This window comes from Silene latifolia, chromosome Y (genome assembly GCF_048544455.1).
Source record: "Silene latifolia isolate original U9 population chromosome Y, ASM4854445v1, whole genome shotgun sequence".
Classification (NCBI taxonomy): domain Eukaryota; kingdom Viridiplantae; phylum Streptophyta; class Magnoliopsida; order Caryophyllales; family Caryophyllaceae; genus Silene; species Silene latifolia.
The window spans coordinates 261,429,736-261,448,985 of NC_133538.1; the positions used below are offsets into that span (position 1 = coordinate 261,429,736).

Here is a 19,250-nt window from a genome sequence, read left to right on the forward strand (position 1 = left end):
ATCGTTCCATCCAAGATGATATGAGAAATGCCCTTTTGTTCTTGCTAGAATCGATCCCTAAATTCACTAATTAATTTAGGGTTTTTGTGTGATTTTTGATGAGAGAATATTAGGTTAAGAATTAGGTTAAGAAAAATGATCTCCCACTCTTATTATAACCGAAATAAGACTGAATAAGGGGGAGATATTTTCTCTCCTTTTTCGTCCAACCCAACCGAAATAATAAGAGGATTTTTCTTCTTATTTTCGGTTTTTCACCTACCAGAATAATTAGATTAAATCTTCTTATTTTGGTAGTTTACAAAATGTATATAAAGTGTATCATTTATAAATTGTCATTTAATTTATTCCGTATTAATAAGTCTACACACAACAGCTTGCAGTCGATTTATTAATGCCGGTCCGTAATAAGTTATTATGACAATATCGTATAATATGTACTTTAACTATAAATATCGCATATTTATAATTAGCTAATTAAATATAACTGGCTACGTTTAATTACGAATTAACATCTTGATTCGTTCAAGCTAACATTATATACATTAATTAAATATAACATATTATATTCAATTTACGAATTGACAGTTAATTCGTCTCAGCTAATATTATTTAATTGTATTAAATAATCGTCTCATCAACACACTGACTAACTGTTTAGTCAAATACTTGGACTAACCTTTTAGTCAGGCATCAATGTGATTATATTTTCATACAATCACATCTCTCAAACATATCCTTTAGGTGTGACTTTTAGGGACCAGTTGATCACCGCCATCAGTATGATAATAACGTCAAACTTTCTAGCAAGCCAACCGTTATTAAGTAATCGTTAATCAACTGATAAAATACGAAGTATACCCTTGTGAACCTATAAGACATTTATAAATGTTATCATACTAATTTGTGGAGGACACAAGCTCCAACATTATCTTATTAATAGCTTCCAATTTCCATTTATTTTTAGAGGTGTTTGTGATCTAACACGGTTTTTATGCACTACCTAGTCATTATATTATATGTTATTGTTTCATTCATTAGTCTGTTCGCAAGTTATTTAAAATCTATGTTAATAAGCATTTGCATGTAATAAAGAGTAGAACAATATATTAAAATGTGCATATTATATAATGGCGTAAAAAAACAGTACAATAAGGGGAAAAAAAGGAAACACCATAAAAAATAAAAAAAACCCAAGAACAAACAGCTAACTAATTAGTACATTAATCAAACACCCAAACAAGAGTTTGACTAGGAGGTGGGTACTGAGGATAAACATGATTATAAATCAAGCGTACTACATCGGCATCAAGACGGGGACCACAATGAGGCACTTCTTCGTCTTCCCATGATTTCGGTACATTAATAAAATTGTACGGAATGAACCTTCTCATCAGATGAGCGTCCTCAGCGGTGGCAACCTATAAGTGAGGCCCAGCGTGAACAAAACGATCCTTAGGTTCGTCGCTATAATAGTCACTTTTGCCCCTTTGATGGTCACGTGATGCATACCTTGCAGCGAGTTGTTTCGCTTGGCGAAAATCGTCAAGACCATCCCCTCGAAACACGATTAGAGCATATCCAAGAAACCCACGACCAGAAATCCAAGTCGGGTAGATTGCCCTAACATTTGAAAACCCATTCTCAATGAGGATGTCCCTTAATGGGTTAAGAGACTTAGAAGCTGGATTCCCAGCAGCATCGCGTATGACTGGGAGATTGTGAATTATGCACGTAATCGGGTTGATATAGCGGGTTACCGATTGCTGAGGAGGTGCGACTGCGGATGATGATGACGACGACATTCTTTTAATTATGATATGTATGTATATGTAGATTATTTAAAAAGCGAAGTAGAAAGGTTAGTAATAATAAAGTGATTCTTATTGTTACTGGAAATGTGATGCTATTTATAGTATAATAAAGCTATAATTAATTGGATTAATTTCATCCATATGTTACATTCAAACTTGTATTAATTGTGCATGCATGCATGAGGTGAATAATGGTCAAACAAACAATAATAATAGGGCATGCATTGGTAAAACCACAAACTTTTCAGTTTTCACAGTGGATCTGTATTTACAATGGTTATAAAAAAAATCGTTGTTTATTGGTGTAATATGACAACGGATTTACAATAACCGTTGTTGATATATGAAATATGATAACGGCTTAACAAAGAACCGTTATCTTTTTGTGTTATACATACGGTCAAACAATCAATACTGCAACTTTGAATTAGAAAAAGTAAAAATTACAGGGCATGCATTAGTCAAATCACAAACACTAGAATATCACAGATAATTAAACAATTTTTTTCAAAACGGATTCTGTCCAACTGTTGTTGATATGTGTAATATGATAATGGCTTGACAAAGAACCGTTATCATTTTATGTTATACGTATGGTCAAACACGCAATACTGCAACTTTGAATCAGAAAAAGTAAAAATTACAAGGTATGCATTAGTCTTGTTAAGTAACTGGACCGTTGTGTTTTTACTAATTGGACAACGGTTTTTTGATAACCGTTGTAAGCTAATATGTTTAACACGGTAGAGTTGACCGATTCTTATTTAACTTGTACCGTTTCCACTTTCCAATTCTTAACTTGTTAAGTTTCCAATTCTTATCTTATTATTATACCAGTTCCAATTCTTACTATCTTATTATACCATTTCCAATACAACCCAAACTCATTATAAGTAGAATTATAATTTTCACAATCTTAACTTGTACCGTTTGTACTTTCCAATTCTTAACTTGTTAAGTCCTCCATTAATTTTCCACATCGATTATGTCGTCAAGTTCATCCACTTATAGTGGTTCATATTATTCATCCGCTGATGATGATGAAGCATCGTATGAACCTCTTGTAGGACCCCCCCAAGTAGATTTATGTACGTTAAACCCTTTACGTGCATCATTCACAATCTCCCGTATACATAGGACGGGCATGAAAAGGCTATACTCTCGTATAGCCTTGACTGGTTAATACATTTGATTTGGTTAGCCGGATTGAATTTGGTTCAAACTATCTACCCGGACAATGATGCGCATCATGGCTTTGGGCGGTGCGCCCTCATCGAGTTTGGCGGGGGTGAGGAGCGGGAATGCTTTTGTCAGGCTCACAAACTTGAGCGTGCATTCTATAACAATGAATCTTCGAGACTCTGGTTTGATCAGGATGAACAGCGAGTAGGCCCATATTTATGAGTTGCGAATGAATCTGACCATCTCCTACTACTTCCGATTCTGCACCGCCAAGGTCGCATTGCCGAGCAGGGGACAGTGATGTTGCAATGGGAAAAGGACTGTGTGGATTGGGCTGAAGGTGAAAGAGACATATATGGTGATATTGTCTCTGAATTCCAGAGGATGGGGTAACAAAAAACATACTCCCTCCATTCAACTCCACACTACACATTTGCTTTTTCACGTTTGTCAACGCTTGTTTTACGTGATTTTTTTTCTTTAGCTTGATATTTTAATGTACTCCTAAAAACCTAAGTCATTATAATAAAAGTTTGATATTTTTCTGGTAATATTGTCTATGAATTCCAGAGGATGGGGTAACAAAAAACGTAACAAAAAATATAAATAATTAAACTTTAATTCAAACCACCACCATAATCCAAATACAACTTACAATGCCAAATAATAATTAAAGACTTAATTATTAGAATCTGATGAAGTATTAGGATACTCATTATGATTTTCGGTATAGAGAAAGTCATCCGTTTGCTCAACCGAGTATGTCTTTGGAGCTCTAATCATGAACTGCATATAAAGTAACCAAAATAACACAATTATAATTATTTACACACCTACATTTTTAATTTATATAAAATGAAGTAAATATTGAAAAAAAATAAACAAATGAAAGGACGTACATTTGGAATAATATTAACATATCGTCCTCTGATGATCTCCAACATATATCGGCAGATATAATATCCACATAAGACGGTCCCAAAGGGCTGTGTAGGACACTAAAATCGAAATCATGTCAACTCCAACGTATATAGAATAAGCCCATAGCATTAAAACATAGACTATATAATCATGTCAACTACAACGTATCGAAGTCATACTTGATATTACTGGTTTTTAACTTATTTAGGCTTAATTATAGTAAAAACCAATGAGTCACACACTACTATCACATAGACTGGCTTATGTAGGCTAGATAGTCAATAATACGTCAAAAGGCTATCTTCTCAAAATACTCTGAATTTCAGTTTAACTCACAATAAACTACACTATTACTCACAATTACTCCCCTTTTCTGGTATTACACTCGGGTAACCATCTACCTGTTTAGCAAGTTACTCCCCTCAATCTCCCTGACCCACCTTAGTCCTTAGTACCCTACCCTTATTCATGCATATCTCACCATCACCAACCCCACAACCGCCAACTTATTCATCCACAACCACGTTATTCATCAGCACCACAATCACCCATGACTCACCCTGGATTATTTCCAGCAAGAAGTTCCAAAGCCGTCATAAAGGAAACCAAAGGAATCACAATCATTGATTTGCTCTTCATTAACCATGAAGGAAACTTTTGGGATCAGCTACATTGCCATCAAACGACATTTATGTTTCCAAATTCAGTGATAATTGGATAATTATAAAAACTACAGTGTATCTACACTTAATTTTTCTGGTAAAACAAGAAGATGGACTATTGTATATTATTGTTATTTTTAAAGCTAGAGAAAATCTTCAAGCTAGTTGATTAAGCTTTTACTCTTGGCGGAGGAGATGAGGAGGCGAGGGCAGCAAATAGTGGTTGACGGTATGAGATGGTGCCACTAGCAGGTGATGGCAAGGGTGAATAGTGGTTTAGAATGGGGTGTGAAAGGAGAAGTATGTTGGCTCTAATAAGAGGTGGTAAACCTAAGTATATTAAGGGAAGTATATTAAGGGAAGAGGTGGTAAGGGGACCTCTTCTTACATACAAAAAAAAATCGGTAAAAAAAGAGATAAAAGCACTATTAGTATTAGTTGAAGGGGTACCTTTATTATTTTCCATTCAAGCTGTTTTTCTTGGTGGCACCCGAAAAATGGATCCATAGAATTTAGCTTCGTAATTGCCCTGTGTTAAATATACGTAATAGACTTAGCTTAATTACATTTATTTACTAAAACAAATGTAGATCTATGAAATAATTGCAATTTATTAAATTGTATACATGCTGAGCTTACAAATTAATTGTATCCTTCAAAAATTTACGAGGCTCTAGAGTTCCAGCTGGATCACACCAATATACTACACTATCTTTTGGATTAATGGCAGCCAACATCCAATGATTACTACCATTTATAAAATAAAACAATCAGCTTTCGACCGCTTTAATAAGTAGCATTGAATAATATAATTAATAGTAGTATGAAAAAAGGTACATACTCTTCAAAATATGGAGCAAAAATAAGCTTTCGACCACTTTCACAGCCAGTACATGTCATAGCCTTAACAATATAAACTGACCGATTCTCTTCATTTTCAAAACTAGCGAACTTGGACAATAACGTGGGGCACAACAATCCATATGAATTTGTACATTGAATACTCTGTACAAGTTCAGTTAAATACCTACCACAAAAAAATGTTAATTGGTCGATTCAGCATATGTTCATGATCATACGGTTTAAAATTGCAGCATAGATGCTAGAAAACTATCTGCTTTACACACTTATGCACACGTTTTATACACTAGTGGATACAAGCATATTTACGGAAGGAGATTAATTACAAATTATATGCAACATGCAGCTAATGAATAAATTAAATAAGGCAAGGATGATTGTTGCGTTTGTGGGATGATCGGCTGGCTGGGATGAGGAAATAGTCGTTGGCTGGCTTTTGCTAAGGGCATCTCTTAATATATAGAGCTTATTTGTATACTCTATGTGACTATTAAAGCGTACTAACTAAATTCAAAACAAAATTAAGAAAATTGTATAAAACATTTTTGAAGATTAAAAATCAAACCTGATGAATAAAGCAATGTGAGAGGCACTTATCTCTTCTTCGTCACACCAATGAATAAGGTCTTCATAGGTAAGCATGCATTTCTGTTCTTGGTGTAGTATATGCTCTTCTATATCCACGGTGATACAATATAAGCACAGTTGAGATGACTTATTCCAGGCTTCCAGGTCTAGGAAGGGGGAAGAAATCAATGAAACCTTGTATGTCAGTAAATGTTCAACAGATAAATGATAAAAAAACTATCCTTGATAAGTTATTCGGCAACATAAGATAATAAGATATGATATAACAGATTGTGGCCATTTGGGAAGGGGGGGGGGGGCGCAGAGGTTCAAAACTTCCAACATATAACATAGAAATATAATAAGATCACGAAAATATAACAAGCTATATATCCAACTGTATACTCCAATGCCAAAGCAGGATCCATCTTTTGCCCCAATAGATATGAAAAAAGAGGCTGGAAGCATTTATCTACGTAAACCCAAGATAAAAAGTCGAATTGCAAAGCGTTCAGACCAGGAAGCAAATAGTATATATATAAGGAGCAAAAACATCTCAAACCTTTGAGTTTATTGACTATCCACTTGGTACCCTCTCCAATGCTGCTTCCCAGTGACTAACAATAAACAGGATAGAATTCAGGCCATATTCTTAAAACAAAATGCCTAGAGTTATACACAACATAGACCATCAAATAGAAACAGCAACAACCTAAACAACACACTACTGCGGAAATTTTGGAATGCAGCCAACATGGTTCTAGTTCAAGTGTTCAGCTATAGCTTACAAAGAAAAAATAAGCTTTCTTTTTTACTTCTGGCAAAAAAAAAGAGAACTATTTAGAACAGTCATAAAGCGTATAAATATCCATCATCTCCAAAGAGTCCAAACCAGGGGGAATGTGATAATGGGCGGACTCAAAATAAAAAAAAATATTGGGTGTCGCAAGATCAGTATAACCATTCAAATCACAAAAAAATAATCAATTTGCACATCATCAAAATCGTTAAGCTCTAGTATGCAATACGTAAGTTTTTAACGATATCATCCTTGTCTGTTGATAATTCTAAATACCACTGTGACATTACCAATACATTTCTGACTCAAAATGGAGAGTCGACGCATATTCCGGATCTTAAGAAGAAGTGAAGAATTAACGCATTCGACAAATATTGCTGAAATTCGGCCACAATGGCCACATAAGTCTTCAGAAAATTATGTTGTACGGCTGTGTTTTTTACTGAAATACTTATGGCCACTATTTCCATAGAGCTTTGATACAGAGCAGGACATAACTGGACCAAGGATTCCTTCTCTGGAGATGGTACATCTCTATTTACCCATTTAGCATACACTCAATTTCTTTAATCTTTTGTTGTGATTATACCTGATTGTTATAATCTAATATGCTATTAATTGTTCCTGCCTCATAAAGCTACACAAAACTGACTCAAAGACAAACTGACCTGGCTCATTCAAGACAGGTTTGAGTGTTTTGCAAACAAAAATAAGACAAAACTGAACAAAAAATACCTCGCCTAAAATCAAAATTACAACCAGTGACTGACATGTCCACAGCTATGTCCTCCGCACCACCACCCTAAAGAGTGGAGGAAGACTAACCTCAATCCATTAAGCTCATCTGACCCCTAATTAAAATCATGTGCTTGTACAAGTATAATTCGACGTTATTTGTAATATAAGTGCAGGAATCGAACTTTTCGACCAACGCAATTGGAATATATAATATGTAACTCGCCAAATGGTAAGTGCCAGTTTTCTTAATCCTTATTTGAATGGACTATTCAGAAGTTGCAGAAAGTCATAAGATTTTGAACTTCACAAAGGTGCTAATTAGAGATAAGCACAAGCAGATTAAGAGGGATGGGTATAGCAATATGTCCGAAAAAAAGGAGCAGCAAAATTGATTTCATTGTTCAATTGATTTAAGCAAATAAACAAATTATCAATGATCGATAAATAAATGAATTATCAACACATAAACGAATTATCAATTGATTTCAGCAACTAAACGAATTATCATCAAATAAACGAATTATCAGCAAATAAACAAATTGATTTCAATGTTTAATTATGGTATTTACGAATCAATTTGTACTAAATAAACCATTTATCAAGTAACAAATGAAAAATATGACAATTGAAACACACCTTGGTAAAGAGATGCACGACAGGTGGTGATCGACGGTACGCTGGCGTTAGGGTGATGTTGAAGGCGAATGAACGACAGACGGTGATGAAGGAGATGAAAGCAGACGATGAATTGGGTTTATGGTTAATTAGGGTTAGAAAGTTTTGTTTGAATAAGGGTTGAGTAACGTGTAGTGAGGAATTGGGATCATCTTTACTAAACAAGAAGAAGACGGTCTCGTTAATAACCCGTCTTGTATTTTAATAAGAAGACGGTTTAATTGACCAAACGTCCTTGTTATTTTTACAAAGATGACGGGTGTCCCGATTAACCGTCCTAAGTAAGTATTTACAAATGGCGCCAAAATAAATTGTCGATATAAGACGGTTCCGTCCCCAACCGTACTCTAAATGGCGTCCTCTTTGAGAATAATTGTAGTAGTGTGTACACGAATAGATGAGATCCATGGTCTCGAATAGATGAAATCTACATGACAAAAGAGACCAAGTGAAGTAATCAAAAGAATATGTTCTCAATATTACTACACGAGGAGACCAAAAGAAAGTTTTGGAAGAAGAATAGCTAATGTCAAGTCTTATCAAGAGATTTGGCTAGTATATGAACGACTTTTGACCAATAGTTTCAATATTGATATTTACTTAAGAGCCTAAATGAAACAAAGTTGCATCCTCGAAAAAAATGTGATTTATGACTAAAATTTTCAAAGAAAGATATGCCGATATCTACAAAAGATAAATTAATTGTTAACCACGCTAGTGTCATTACTTAACCTCATTATGAAAATGAAATGGTTAAACCTCCTTCCGAAAAGGGTATTTTGAGAAGAACGTGTATTAGATGTAATTCACATTTAAATAATGACATTGCTACGCATCATTATATAATGAATGAGTTAGAGATTAAAAATCTCTTTCCATAAGTTTAAGATTGAAACCTTTTCAAAATAGGCATTTTGAAAGGATATGCTGGGAACATATATGGTTTTATCTTAATGACTTGGCAAAGCAATATATATTTCAATTCTTGAAATGTTTTGATTGAGTAGTCAATTGAGAAACATGTGGAATTGAGTGGGAGTTGGAAATTATCATGTGAAGACATGGAATTTAGTGGGAGCAATCATCTTGTAAAATTGATAACTCATTACTCATTGAGAATAACGAGCTAATACTATCTTTCACAAAGAAGTATTTGAGTTTTCAGTTCTGGATGAAAATCGACTATGATGAATCCAATCACATCATGAGATTTTGGATAAGTATTGAGATATACACATCAAATCAACAAGAAACGTAGGTTATTCATATCGATGTAAATAGAATTACCATAAGCAGTCATGGTCATTCATTGAACCTAAGAATGGTTGATCACATGATTATAAATTACTAATGTTTCCGCCATTAGAATAATCATGCACATGTCCAATAATGAATCATATGCATAAGAGCATGATGATTCATTGGCAAGCCATAGAAGAATCGTCATAAATTCTCGAGGAGAACTAATGAGCGATTCCAGTGATGGACAGAACTCTCTGTTATGTGACAAGAAGTTGCACATATTGAAGTTCGATCACACGTAAGGATTTATGAAAATCATAAGCTATTCAAGCTAAAAGGAGAAATAAGAAGCTTTGAAAAATACTTAATTGAAGTAAGAAGTTACTCAAAACTGATATTTTCTAATATGCTAGGACTTATGAGAAGTGTTAGGCTAATCATCTTGACAAATTGTTGCAAGACCCTGCAAAACGTATACCTAGTGCATTGCGAAATGGTAGAACACTTGATCAGTGCAAGTTATATCATCCACCACAAATTCGTTGGTTTTGTGATAAACAACAAGAAAGTTCTTTCAAGATAAAGAACCTAAACCAAGGTTGGGAACCTATATGTGTACTTGGTAAGGTTCATGCTATGAGAGATAACATGAATATAAAGGATAATACAATATAAGAAGTTTGAACACATGGACACATGGTATGTTAAACTTCTATTGAAATCGACTAGTGTTTTCACACTTACGATATGCATCACAAGGTTGTAATATGGTATTGACTACCTGAATGTGATGTCGACATTTGTCGTTTGATTTATTATTAACTTACCTTATACTTTGTTACATCCAAACGGGTTGTAGAGACAATTGAACCCCGTTAAAGTGAAAACGGATTAGCATTGTATTCGCCCATAGTTACTTACATGAGGTGACATCTCGAAGTGACTAGAATGTGATGAGATTGATGGCAAGTTCAAGTGCCATAAAGTCATGTGAGATGACTAGTCGATGACATAGGCAGACTGTTAGGAACACTTTGTCGGGCCTTATGACCGCTTATAGAGTTCTGGCAAATTTATAAAGCCTGGTCGTGGCGAGAGCTACTATAGTATTCTAATGAGTCGATTCTTTTGACTAAAGACTGTTCGCCTAAGATGGCACAGTTTTAGATTAACTTTGATTTGTGTTACTACGACCTTCGTAAATGGGGTCAAATGGGCATATTTTGGGTTATGATGGTTGTGGCTAGTCGAAAGGAATGAGTGCAATAGAAATTGTCCACCCCTAGTCAGGGTTATAACAATATCTCAGGGCCTTTCGAGGAGTAATGTACTGGAAATGCGTGGCCACGCTCGGAAGATATCTATGGTAGATATATCCGGTCAATCAGTTATTCTCCAGATCGAGGAAACCACTCTCGATATGATCACTTGCAAGTACGACCTGAAAGACACCTTGCATTGAGTGGGAGATAGTAATAGGACAAGAGAATTGGTGATGCACACTTGTCGAGGACAAGTGGGAGATTGTTGGAATATGTGTCCTCCGACAATGATACGATCACAACTGTCGATCATGATGATCACATGTTTAAGTCTCATTTTAAGAATACATGTGGGAAGTAATATTTTACTGTCAACTGGTCCACACATATCGGTAATGATTGGCTGACTAGAGTTTGACATTACTGTCGTGCGACGGTGGTGATCAGTTGATCCCCTTAGGTCATACCTAAAGGGTAACACTCTTAATTGATTATTTAATTGATCGTATGACGATACGGGTTAATTAAATTACTTAAAATTGACGGACGATTTTGGAAGTAATATTTACGTATCTCGTTATAATTTGATTAAATAAGATACGGTCTAAGTAATCGAATTGTTTTATTACTTAGATGAAATTATTGTTTACGGAAACAATTGAAACAGAATGAATTGATTATTATAAATACAGAATGTTGTAATTTATGACTCGGGCACTCATTTCGGTACAAGTAATTATGAATTACTAGGTTAACTTTATAAGTGACATATTTTATTAATATGTTGATTTTTAATTGTTAAAAATACATTTTATATTCATAATGTCATGGAACATGTTACATGTGACAAATTGACAACATAATGTGTAAAATGGATTTCCCATTTTACACTATATGTACCGAAATTTAGGGTGTATTAGGATAAATATTGTGTTGATTAATTGAGTGGAAAACATAATCATTTAACCTAATACATAGCCATGCAAACCTAGTTGTTTTTGTGAAGAGCAACTTGATCATGCATTGGCTAATACCACCCCCCTACCCGGTTTTTCATAGAGAAATGCCAAAGGGTTTTTCTCTATAATTTGTCTAATATACACTACTTGAATGCTAGTGTATTTTTCATTCCATCATCTAAAAATATAGAGTTTTTAGAGAGATAAAAATCACTTCTTTTCTCCCTTCTCTTAACCGAAATTAAGAGACCAAAATCAATATTTTTGGGTCAATTTTATATAGATTAATATTGTTCTAGTATTAATAATATTAATTTTATTAAGAGGTTATCTTGGGTATTATTCCTTGGGAGGGATTCTATACTTGAATCCTTTGTTCATCCAATATTTGGAGAGCTCAAGAACAAGTGAGTATGAGAACTCATTTGTGCCCATATATCCGATTTCTCAATGTAAGGAAAACGATTTCTTATTTATCTTTATTCATGTTTGCATGCATAAGATCCAAATTAATTTTATGACTAAATTAAATTGTAACATATAAGAATATGTTGTAATAATGAGATATAGATTTCTAACACTCCTAATTAGAAGGATATTGTATGCTATTTAAACCTATCAAACCTAATGGAAAATACACAATATTCACATAAACGTAACAAAACTAAAGGCAGGGACGTCACCTGCACTTTATAAATTTATATCGCATTAAAGACCTTTGGTATTAGGCGTTGGGTGACCATTTCTTCACTTAGGCAAAAAGAAGTTAGGATTATAAATCCTTATTTTACCGCTCTGCTACGCTTGTCAGTACCGACGATATACTAGTGCTTGCCATTCTAAATCAGCGGCATGGGAGTCACTTTCAAAGACGAGACGCTCGATTTACAATATAACTCGTAATTTGATTTTAAACGCTCTTTGACAAAGTTAGACGATTTTTACCGTGGATCACAAAGGAGTTATATTTTTTAAAAGAAAAAAGAAAAACCGAAAAAAGTTCAAATAATAATTTTTTTTATAATCAAAAATTAAAATAAACCCCCCCCCGTTTTTTTACAAGAAGAAATTTTTGTTTATTTATTTATTTAATGAAAGTGATGTGTAATTATGATATTAATGATGCAAGTGATGGCTAAGAGTAAGTATGTACTTCCTCCATTCAACTCCACTCTACCTATTTCTATTTTCTACACTATTCACAAATACACATTCAATTTCGATTTTCTCTCAATACATAAGTGAAAATACATTTATGTGGGATCTTGTTTGATTCGCCTATACGAGTACATTAAAAATATCTAATTTTTATAATTTTTGCAAATATGTAGCTAACGATATTTACCGCGTAAAACACGCATTGGCAAACATGAAAAAGTAAAGTGATAGAGTGGAGTTGAATGAAGGAAGTATGTTAACTAGACTAAAAGACACAATGAATGCAAGTAACTAAAATTTTAAGAATACCTGACGTATTTTTCTAATTGATTAATTAAAGCTAAATGATGCATCCTCCCCTTAACTAAAAGTGAGGATGAGTAGCTACTATTCACCAATGAATAGTAAATTGCTAATGAATAGTAGATGCACAATGAATAGTTGAACTTCTGGCGGGCGGGTGTGGGTCTATCTAAGCGGGTTTGTAAACCGAATTGCTTTGTATATTTTGCTGGGCCTGTTTAGATATTTGTCCTTTAAAAACACATGAAGCCTTAACCCAGCCCAATTCCATCCTTCCTTTCTTATCTTCATTTCTTACACCAGCCCAAATCCATCCTTCTTTTCTTATCTTCGTTCCTTATCTTTATTCCCGACAGCGCTTCACTTTCCTTTCTTACCCCTGGTTTTACGCTAAATTCATCTTTTCGCCATGGGTTTAGATTGGCGTTTGACATTCTTATTATTACTTTAATCAATGGATAATACTTATTACCGTAATTAAAGTAGGTGTTTGATGGTGTTAGTGATGGCAATAGTTGTTAGTTGTAAGCTGGTAATTAAATTTAATGGTTGCAACCATTGTCGTATGAAGATTGTCCTTTACGCAATAGTTGTTAGTTGTAACCTGTTAATTAAATTTAATGGTTGCAACCAGTGTCGTATGAAGATTGTCCTTTAAATTTATTTTATTCGCAAATGAGCATTTATGAGGGTATGTCTAACATGCTTGCATCCGGAGATTTACGTTTTTAGTGTTGTTGTTGTTGTTGTTGTTGTTGTTGTTGTTGTTGTTGTTGTTGTTATAATGTTTTAAATTTAAATAGGCCCAGCTAACGACTCACCTTTGTATTTTTATCGTACACGAGGTCTAACTTTATAAGAAATTGCGAGGCTTGAAGTTGTCTGATTAAGCCTTGGTCAAGAGGTTGTAGCTGGGGTGTATCGTGTGTTAGGTTGTTCTGACAGTTTTTGGAGGACTGAGTGGTTCAACTGAAATTAGTGGGTACAATGTATTTGTGGTAAATAATCGCCGATTGAAAGCAAGTACATGTAAGGTGAGGTGATTTTAGTGTAAACTTACACTGAAAGCATGGGGGTTAATTAATGGAGGTATGGTCTGAGGAGGTGCCTGTACTAATGATGAATAGTGTTTGGCATGGATTATTATGGTGTTTGGTTATTATTTTTATATACATAGGCAACCATTTGATCTTAAATTAGTGTATAAAATATTTCGCAATCCTTTAGACGTCCTGCAATTAACTTTATTCGACTTTATTAATCTGAATTCGGTCTTGCAATTAACTTTTTGGTACTTTACTATTTGTGCTAAATAATCGCTGATTGAAAGGAAGCACATGTAAGGTGAGGTGACTTTAGTATAAACTTACACTCAAAGCATGGGGGGGGGGGGGGTAATTAATGGAAGTATGGCTTGATGAGGTCAATGTACTAATGTTGAACAGTATTTTGCAGGGATTCTGATGGTGGTGAGTCATTATGTATATAGGGAACCATGTGCTCTTAAATTAGTGCATAAAATATTTCTCCATCCTTTAGAGGTTCTGCAATTAACTTTATTGGACTTTATTGATCTGAAATCAGTCTTGCAATTAACTTTCTTGTACTTTAGTATCCTGAAATACTTTCTTTAGAATCTCATTTACTTTGTTTGGTCTTTGATATGTTTAATGTCTTTATGGTGGAAAATTAGAAGACACAAAGGAGCAGATTTATTGTAAGGTGCTGACACCCTCGCTATTTTGTGGATTCTTTTTGTACTTCTGTTATTTTTGTTTTGTGTGCGTGTGACGGTGTGGTATTTAGTAGTGTGGTGACCGTTTTAAAGAGTCTGTGCTTTTTCTATCAGGTTTGGTGAATGTTGTTGGGTTGTGTTAAATAGTGTCCTCCATGTGTTTCTGTTGTTGTGGTCATTTATGAATGAGAATGACATTTAAGATGCATGTTGCTGTGGTTGTGCGTGTGTGTATTTTGTATTTAATAGCTTTTGTTATAGATTTTATATTTCATAGTACTGTTTCATTTTTTGGGAGAGCTTAGTGTGTATCTTACTAAATAGTTGGATGCGTTGGAGTTAACTGTAGTTGTAAATTCATGGTTCGTTGAATGTATGTAATAGTTTGGGACAGAACTTTCGGACGGTGGAAATAATAAAATGTAAAAAAAACCTGGTTTATTGTTCTTTTATTACAAATTGTGCTAGGTTCTTATTGATTAGCTATCTCTGCATTGTTAGTTTCTGCTGAAAGGCGAAATTCTTTGATTACTACGTTATTGACAGCATGGTTGCTGGTGATTTCTTTTGGTTTTGAAAAAGGTTTTTGAGTTTTTGAAATTTTGGTTATGTCGCGACATTAAGATGGTCATTCAGCCTATTAGTTTACTAAGTAAATAACGCCCTTGACAAAGTGGCTGGGTATTTCGCCGTGTGTAGCCTAATGCACTTGATTAGCGAATAGTATAAGACGTCTGCTAGGGAATTCTTTGACCAGCAGGTCGTCTATATCTAATATAGAGTTTGGGGGGGAGGGGGATGGGGGTGATGTGGTTCTATGGGTGTCAATTGATTTTGCTTGTGGTTTCCTGAGTTGTAGTGTGGATCATGGTGTCTGTGAAGTTGGTCGGTACTTTTATTGCACATATGTGCTTTGGCAGTGGACAGATGAGGGTGTATAAAGGGAAGTGTGGACATGTAAACGGTGGGAATACAGGGATAGCATGCTTTGGAGGGGTTGCTTTTGTACTGGTTTGCCCTCGATGGTTTGCGTAGCTATTTTGTCTTACGGCAAACCATTTATTTGCTGGATGTTATGATAATGGGATGGCTTGTTTGCTTTAAAGTTGGATTTTATGAACTGCCTTTACAGGTTTTTAGGAGATGGATGAGGAGAAGAGGGAATTCAGTGTTTCTTTCAGAACACTTTTATCTGAAACAGCTAGAACAATGGGCTGGACTGAACCTATATATAGTTCACGAAACTTGGCACTCAATCAAGCAAATTTAGTGCTTAGGCGTGGTTCGGGTCCTGCAGCTTGCTTCTTTCAGGGAGAGAAGCGACAATGCTTGGCTGAATCTGAAGAACAGACTGCTGAACAAGCAATAGATTACCTTGTTTAGAAATACCAGATTGTTGTCGATGACGTGAACTTGGAGAGGCGTGAAATGTATATGGCCTGTTGTGCGAGGGAGCCGTCAGACAAATGGTTGAAGTCATGTCAAAGAAAACCAACTGTTGTGCCCAGTTCGTCGGCTAAGATAATAACTGCTGATTTGTGGGATATTTGGCTACAAATAGTTACCGCATATCATATTAATGTGGATGAAATGGACTTCATAGCCCAGCCAGATGGTTGTTATGTTTGTTGTTTCACAGTTACTTACGCAAACGAACCGTCGGGAGAAAGGTACTTTATTGGGGACAGCTTGGACACTGTTCACAACGCAAGGCAGAGTTTGGCTAGGAAAGCCATTACTTATTTCCAATCCGTTTATGGCTTTACTCTAAAGGATGCCAACTTTAATAGGATGAGGTATTCACAGATTGAGTGTGGGCTTGAAAGAGGGAGGTACTTGTCTGTAAAAGCAAACAATGTTTGTGTTCCTTCAAACTTGGAATCAGTACCTCTGTTTATTGCAGATGAATGTACCACCCCTGAAGGTCCAGCCTTTGTTATCCGGTCTGGCCTTAAGTTACCCCCCCCCGCCGAAGAAGAAGAAACTAGTGACCAGGAACACTGTTGGATGCGTGGGAGTGAATGTTAAGGGCAATGCTGATGCTATGCTATTTTATGGGAAATTGGAGATTAGGCAGCTAAACAATGTCCCTTAGAATGTGTCATTTGAGTACCCAACCCATGTATAGTAAAGTCCTAGAATATGCGGCTCTTGCTGTAGCTAAAGATGCACAATTATCTGACATATGTAATGTCTGTTCCATTCACCTTTTTGGGTATCTGTTGGTGGATGTTTTCTAAAATGCGTTTTAATGCATAGGCGTATTTTGTAATCAGATGCATGCTTGGAACTGAAAAAGAGGCTACTGTGTTGTCACTGAGTGTGGTTCCTTTTGGTCTATGTAATGGATTATCTAGATGTAGCCTTAATTTTATTGTGGTGGTTGGGTGTTATGGATACTTCTAAGTTGTAATTGTATGATGGTTCAAGCTAAGTGGATTAATAAAAAAGCTTAAGTTGTTATTCGGTCACTTGTAATCCTTTGAAGTTAATAGTTTGAATTTTTCTTATTCTTGTAATGTGTTTCTTTTCGTTTGTGTTAATCTGAAGCATGTTTTCCTTAAAATGATTTAGTGTAGATGCATCCTGGTGTAGTAGGACCAATTGGTGTGTCCATCCAAACACCCGGGGTTAAATTGTTGGCAATGAACAATAAATAGTTTGTGCAATTCTGAAATTGAGGTATGAAATTGCCTAAATAGCCAGATATAATAACTGATGAACAAAGAAATTGTTTTTAGAAGCCTTTTAAAAATAGTTAAGGAATAGGCGAGGCAGTGTTGGATTAATACAAATTGCCTCTATTATAATTCTGCTATAGCTGATTGTTGATGGTCACGGATCAATGTTTGTATAAATTAATTACGAATAATACATATTCAAAAATTAAGCGATGTGTATTACTTAAATGTAGTATAGTTCATGTGTCAGTATACATAAAGAATTTACATGTTCATGCAGTTTTACAGTGACAATGGCCTGTTGATTTGATGTAGACATAGCAGATTTCTTTCTTCGAAGATGGATTATCCTGGTGATGCAGGTGAGTGAATAGTTAGGTTAGAATATTTGTTTTTTAACTACTTGGTAAATAAGATGTTCGTCCTGTGGTGTAGTGGGAGTTTAACGCTGTAAGTTGAGTTGGAATTTGCTAATCAAAGTTAATATCTACTCATGTTTAAGTTGAAACTGTACAGATATCTTCACAATATATTCAGAAAAAACCTATCTGAAGAAGAGAAATCAGGAAATCATTGTGAGTTGCACATGCCTCATGGATGTTATTTCTGTACATAATAATTTTGTTCTAAAACATAGCCACTTGCCTGGTATTTTTTTTCGGGCTGTCTCTTTGATGGTGCAGTACTTACAGAAGCAATTAAAAGAGGGCGTCCAACTGGAAAGAGGCTTTTGGTTAATACGGATGAAATTATAGTGCAAACGAACAACCGTTCTTTTCGATCGAGGAGGGCAGAGATTCATGTTCAGGTGGGCTCTGTGTCCGAGGGGAACACTAGCAGCAACCGGCGCAGGCGACCCGCAAGTACCCCAGGTTAGACTGTGTGAACAAAACATTGCCTTTATGCAATTGGATTTTGTCGTTAGAAAGAAAGGAAAATCCGAAACCACCAGTTTTTGTATATGTCTCAGCGCACGCTTCAGCTGCTCACCAAACAATCACTGAGGGGAACGACAGCCTTCCTTTAGGATTTGTAGGAACAGGGCGAGCACCACAGCAGCAAACAGGAACTTTAGGGGTGAGTGTCAGTACACGACAGACATCAACAATGAATACACCAGGTGAACTTTTTAATACCAGACCAGGCCTTTAGAATTTGTGCAATATACTGAACTAAATTATTGGAGATCTAATAGGGATATACTTGGGCTATGTATCAGATGACTTCTCGATTGCAGAGGTATAACCTACAAAATAGACGTGGAACAATTTGCCGTTGGAAAATCCGATACAAAACGTATCAGTAACCAACAGCAAGCCGTATCGATCAAGGAGGTCTGTAAACAAAGTCCAGGATGAGCGAGGAAAAGCAAGAACCAGCGGCAGCAAAAGGGCGAGATCAACAAGGCGCATGACCGGTGAACTTTCATAACCTAAAGTATTACTTTATAATCTTATTGGTCATATAAAGACCTTGAACAGGGCATACGAATGTTGTAAGAAAGGAGTTTCTTAAAGTCATTCTTGACCGATAATGATTGACATGTAACATGGTGGTCGTCTCGTGGGTTTGACAGTGTGGATAGCCCCAAAAGGCGTAACGTCCATGTCCTATTTATCAGGTGCTGCTGCAGTTGCAGAGGAAGAAAATACAGCCGAAGCATATACGTCTCGCAGAATACAACCACCGGA

The 19,250-nt window shown here is 35.4% G+C and overlaps 1 protein-coding gene across 1 annotated transcript; it reads right to left on the minus strand.

Annotated features, from left to right (window-relative positions):
* Positions 1-3,674: 3,674 nt before the first annotated feature.
* Positions 3,675-8,264, minus strand: LOC141630543 (uncharacterized). The gene is made up of 8 exons (XM_074443340.1): positions 8,181-8,264; positions 6,570-6,624; positions 6,006-6,174; positions 5,421-5,606; positions 5,219-5,326; positions 5,030-5,108; positions 3,896-3,994; positions 3,675-3,782 (listed from the first exon to the last, which is right to left on the minus strand). The coding sequence occupies exons 3-8, from the start codon at positions 6,080-6,082 to the stop codon at positions 3,675-3,677; spliced, it is 657 nt and encodes a 218-aa protein (XP_074299441.1). The 5' UTR covers positions 6,083-6,174; positions 6,570-6,624; positions 8,181-8,264.
* Positions 8,265-19,250: the final 10,986 nt, after the last annotated feature.

Excerpts from the sequence above, each read along its gene's own strand:
- LOC141630543 (XM_074443340.1), bottom strand. The coding sequence starts at position 6,082 with ATGCTTACCTATGAAGACCTTATTCATTGGTGTGACGAAGAAGAGATA. Across the intron at positions 3,995-5,029 it reads TTGAATGGAAAATAATAAAG|TGTCCTACACAGCCCTTTGG; the intron begins GTACCCCTTCAA and ends TTTCGATTTTAG. Across the intron at positions 3,783-3,895 it reads ATGTTAATATTATTCCAAAT|TTCATGATTAGAGCTCCAAA; the intron begins GTACGTCCTTTC and ends CTTTATATGCAG.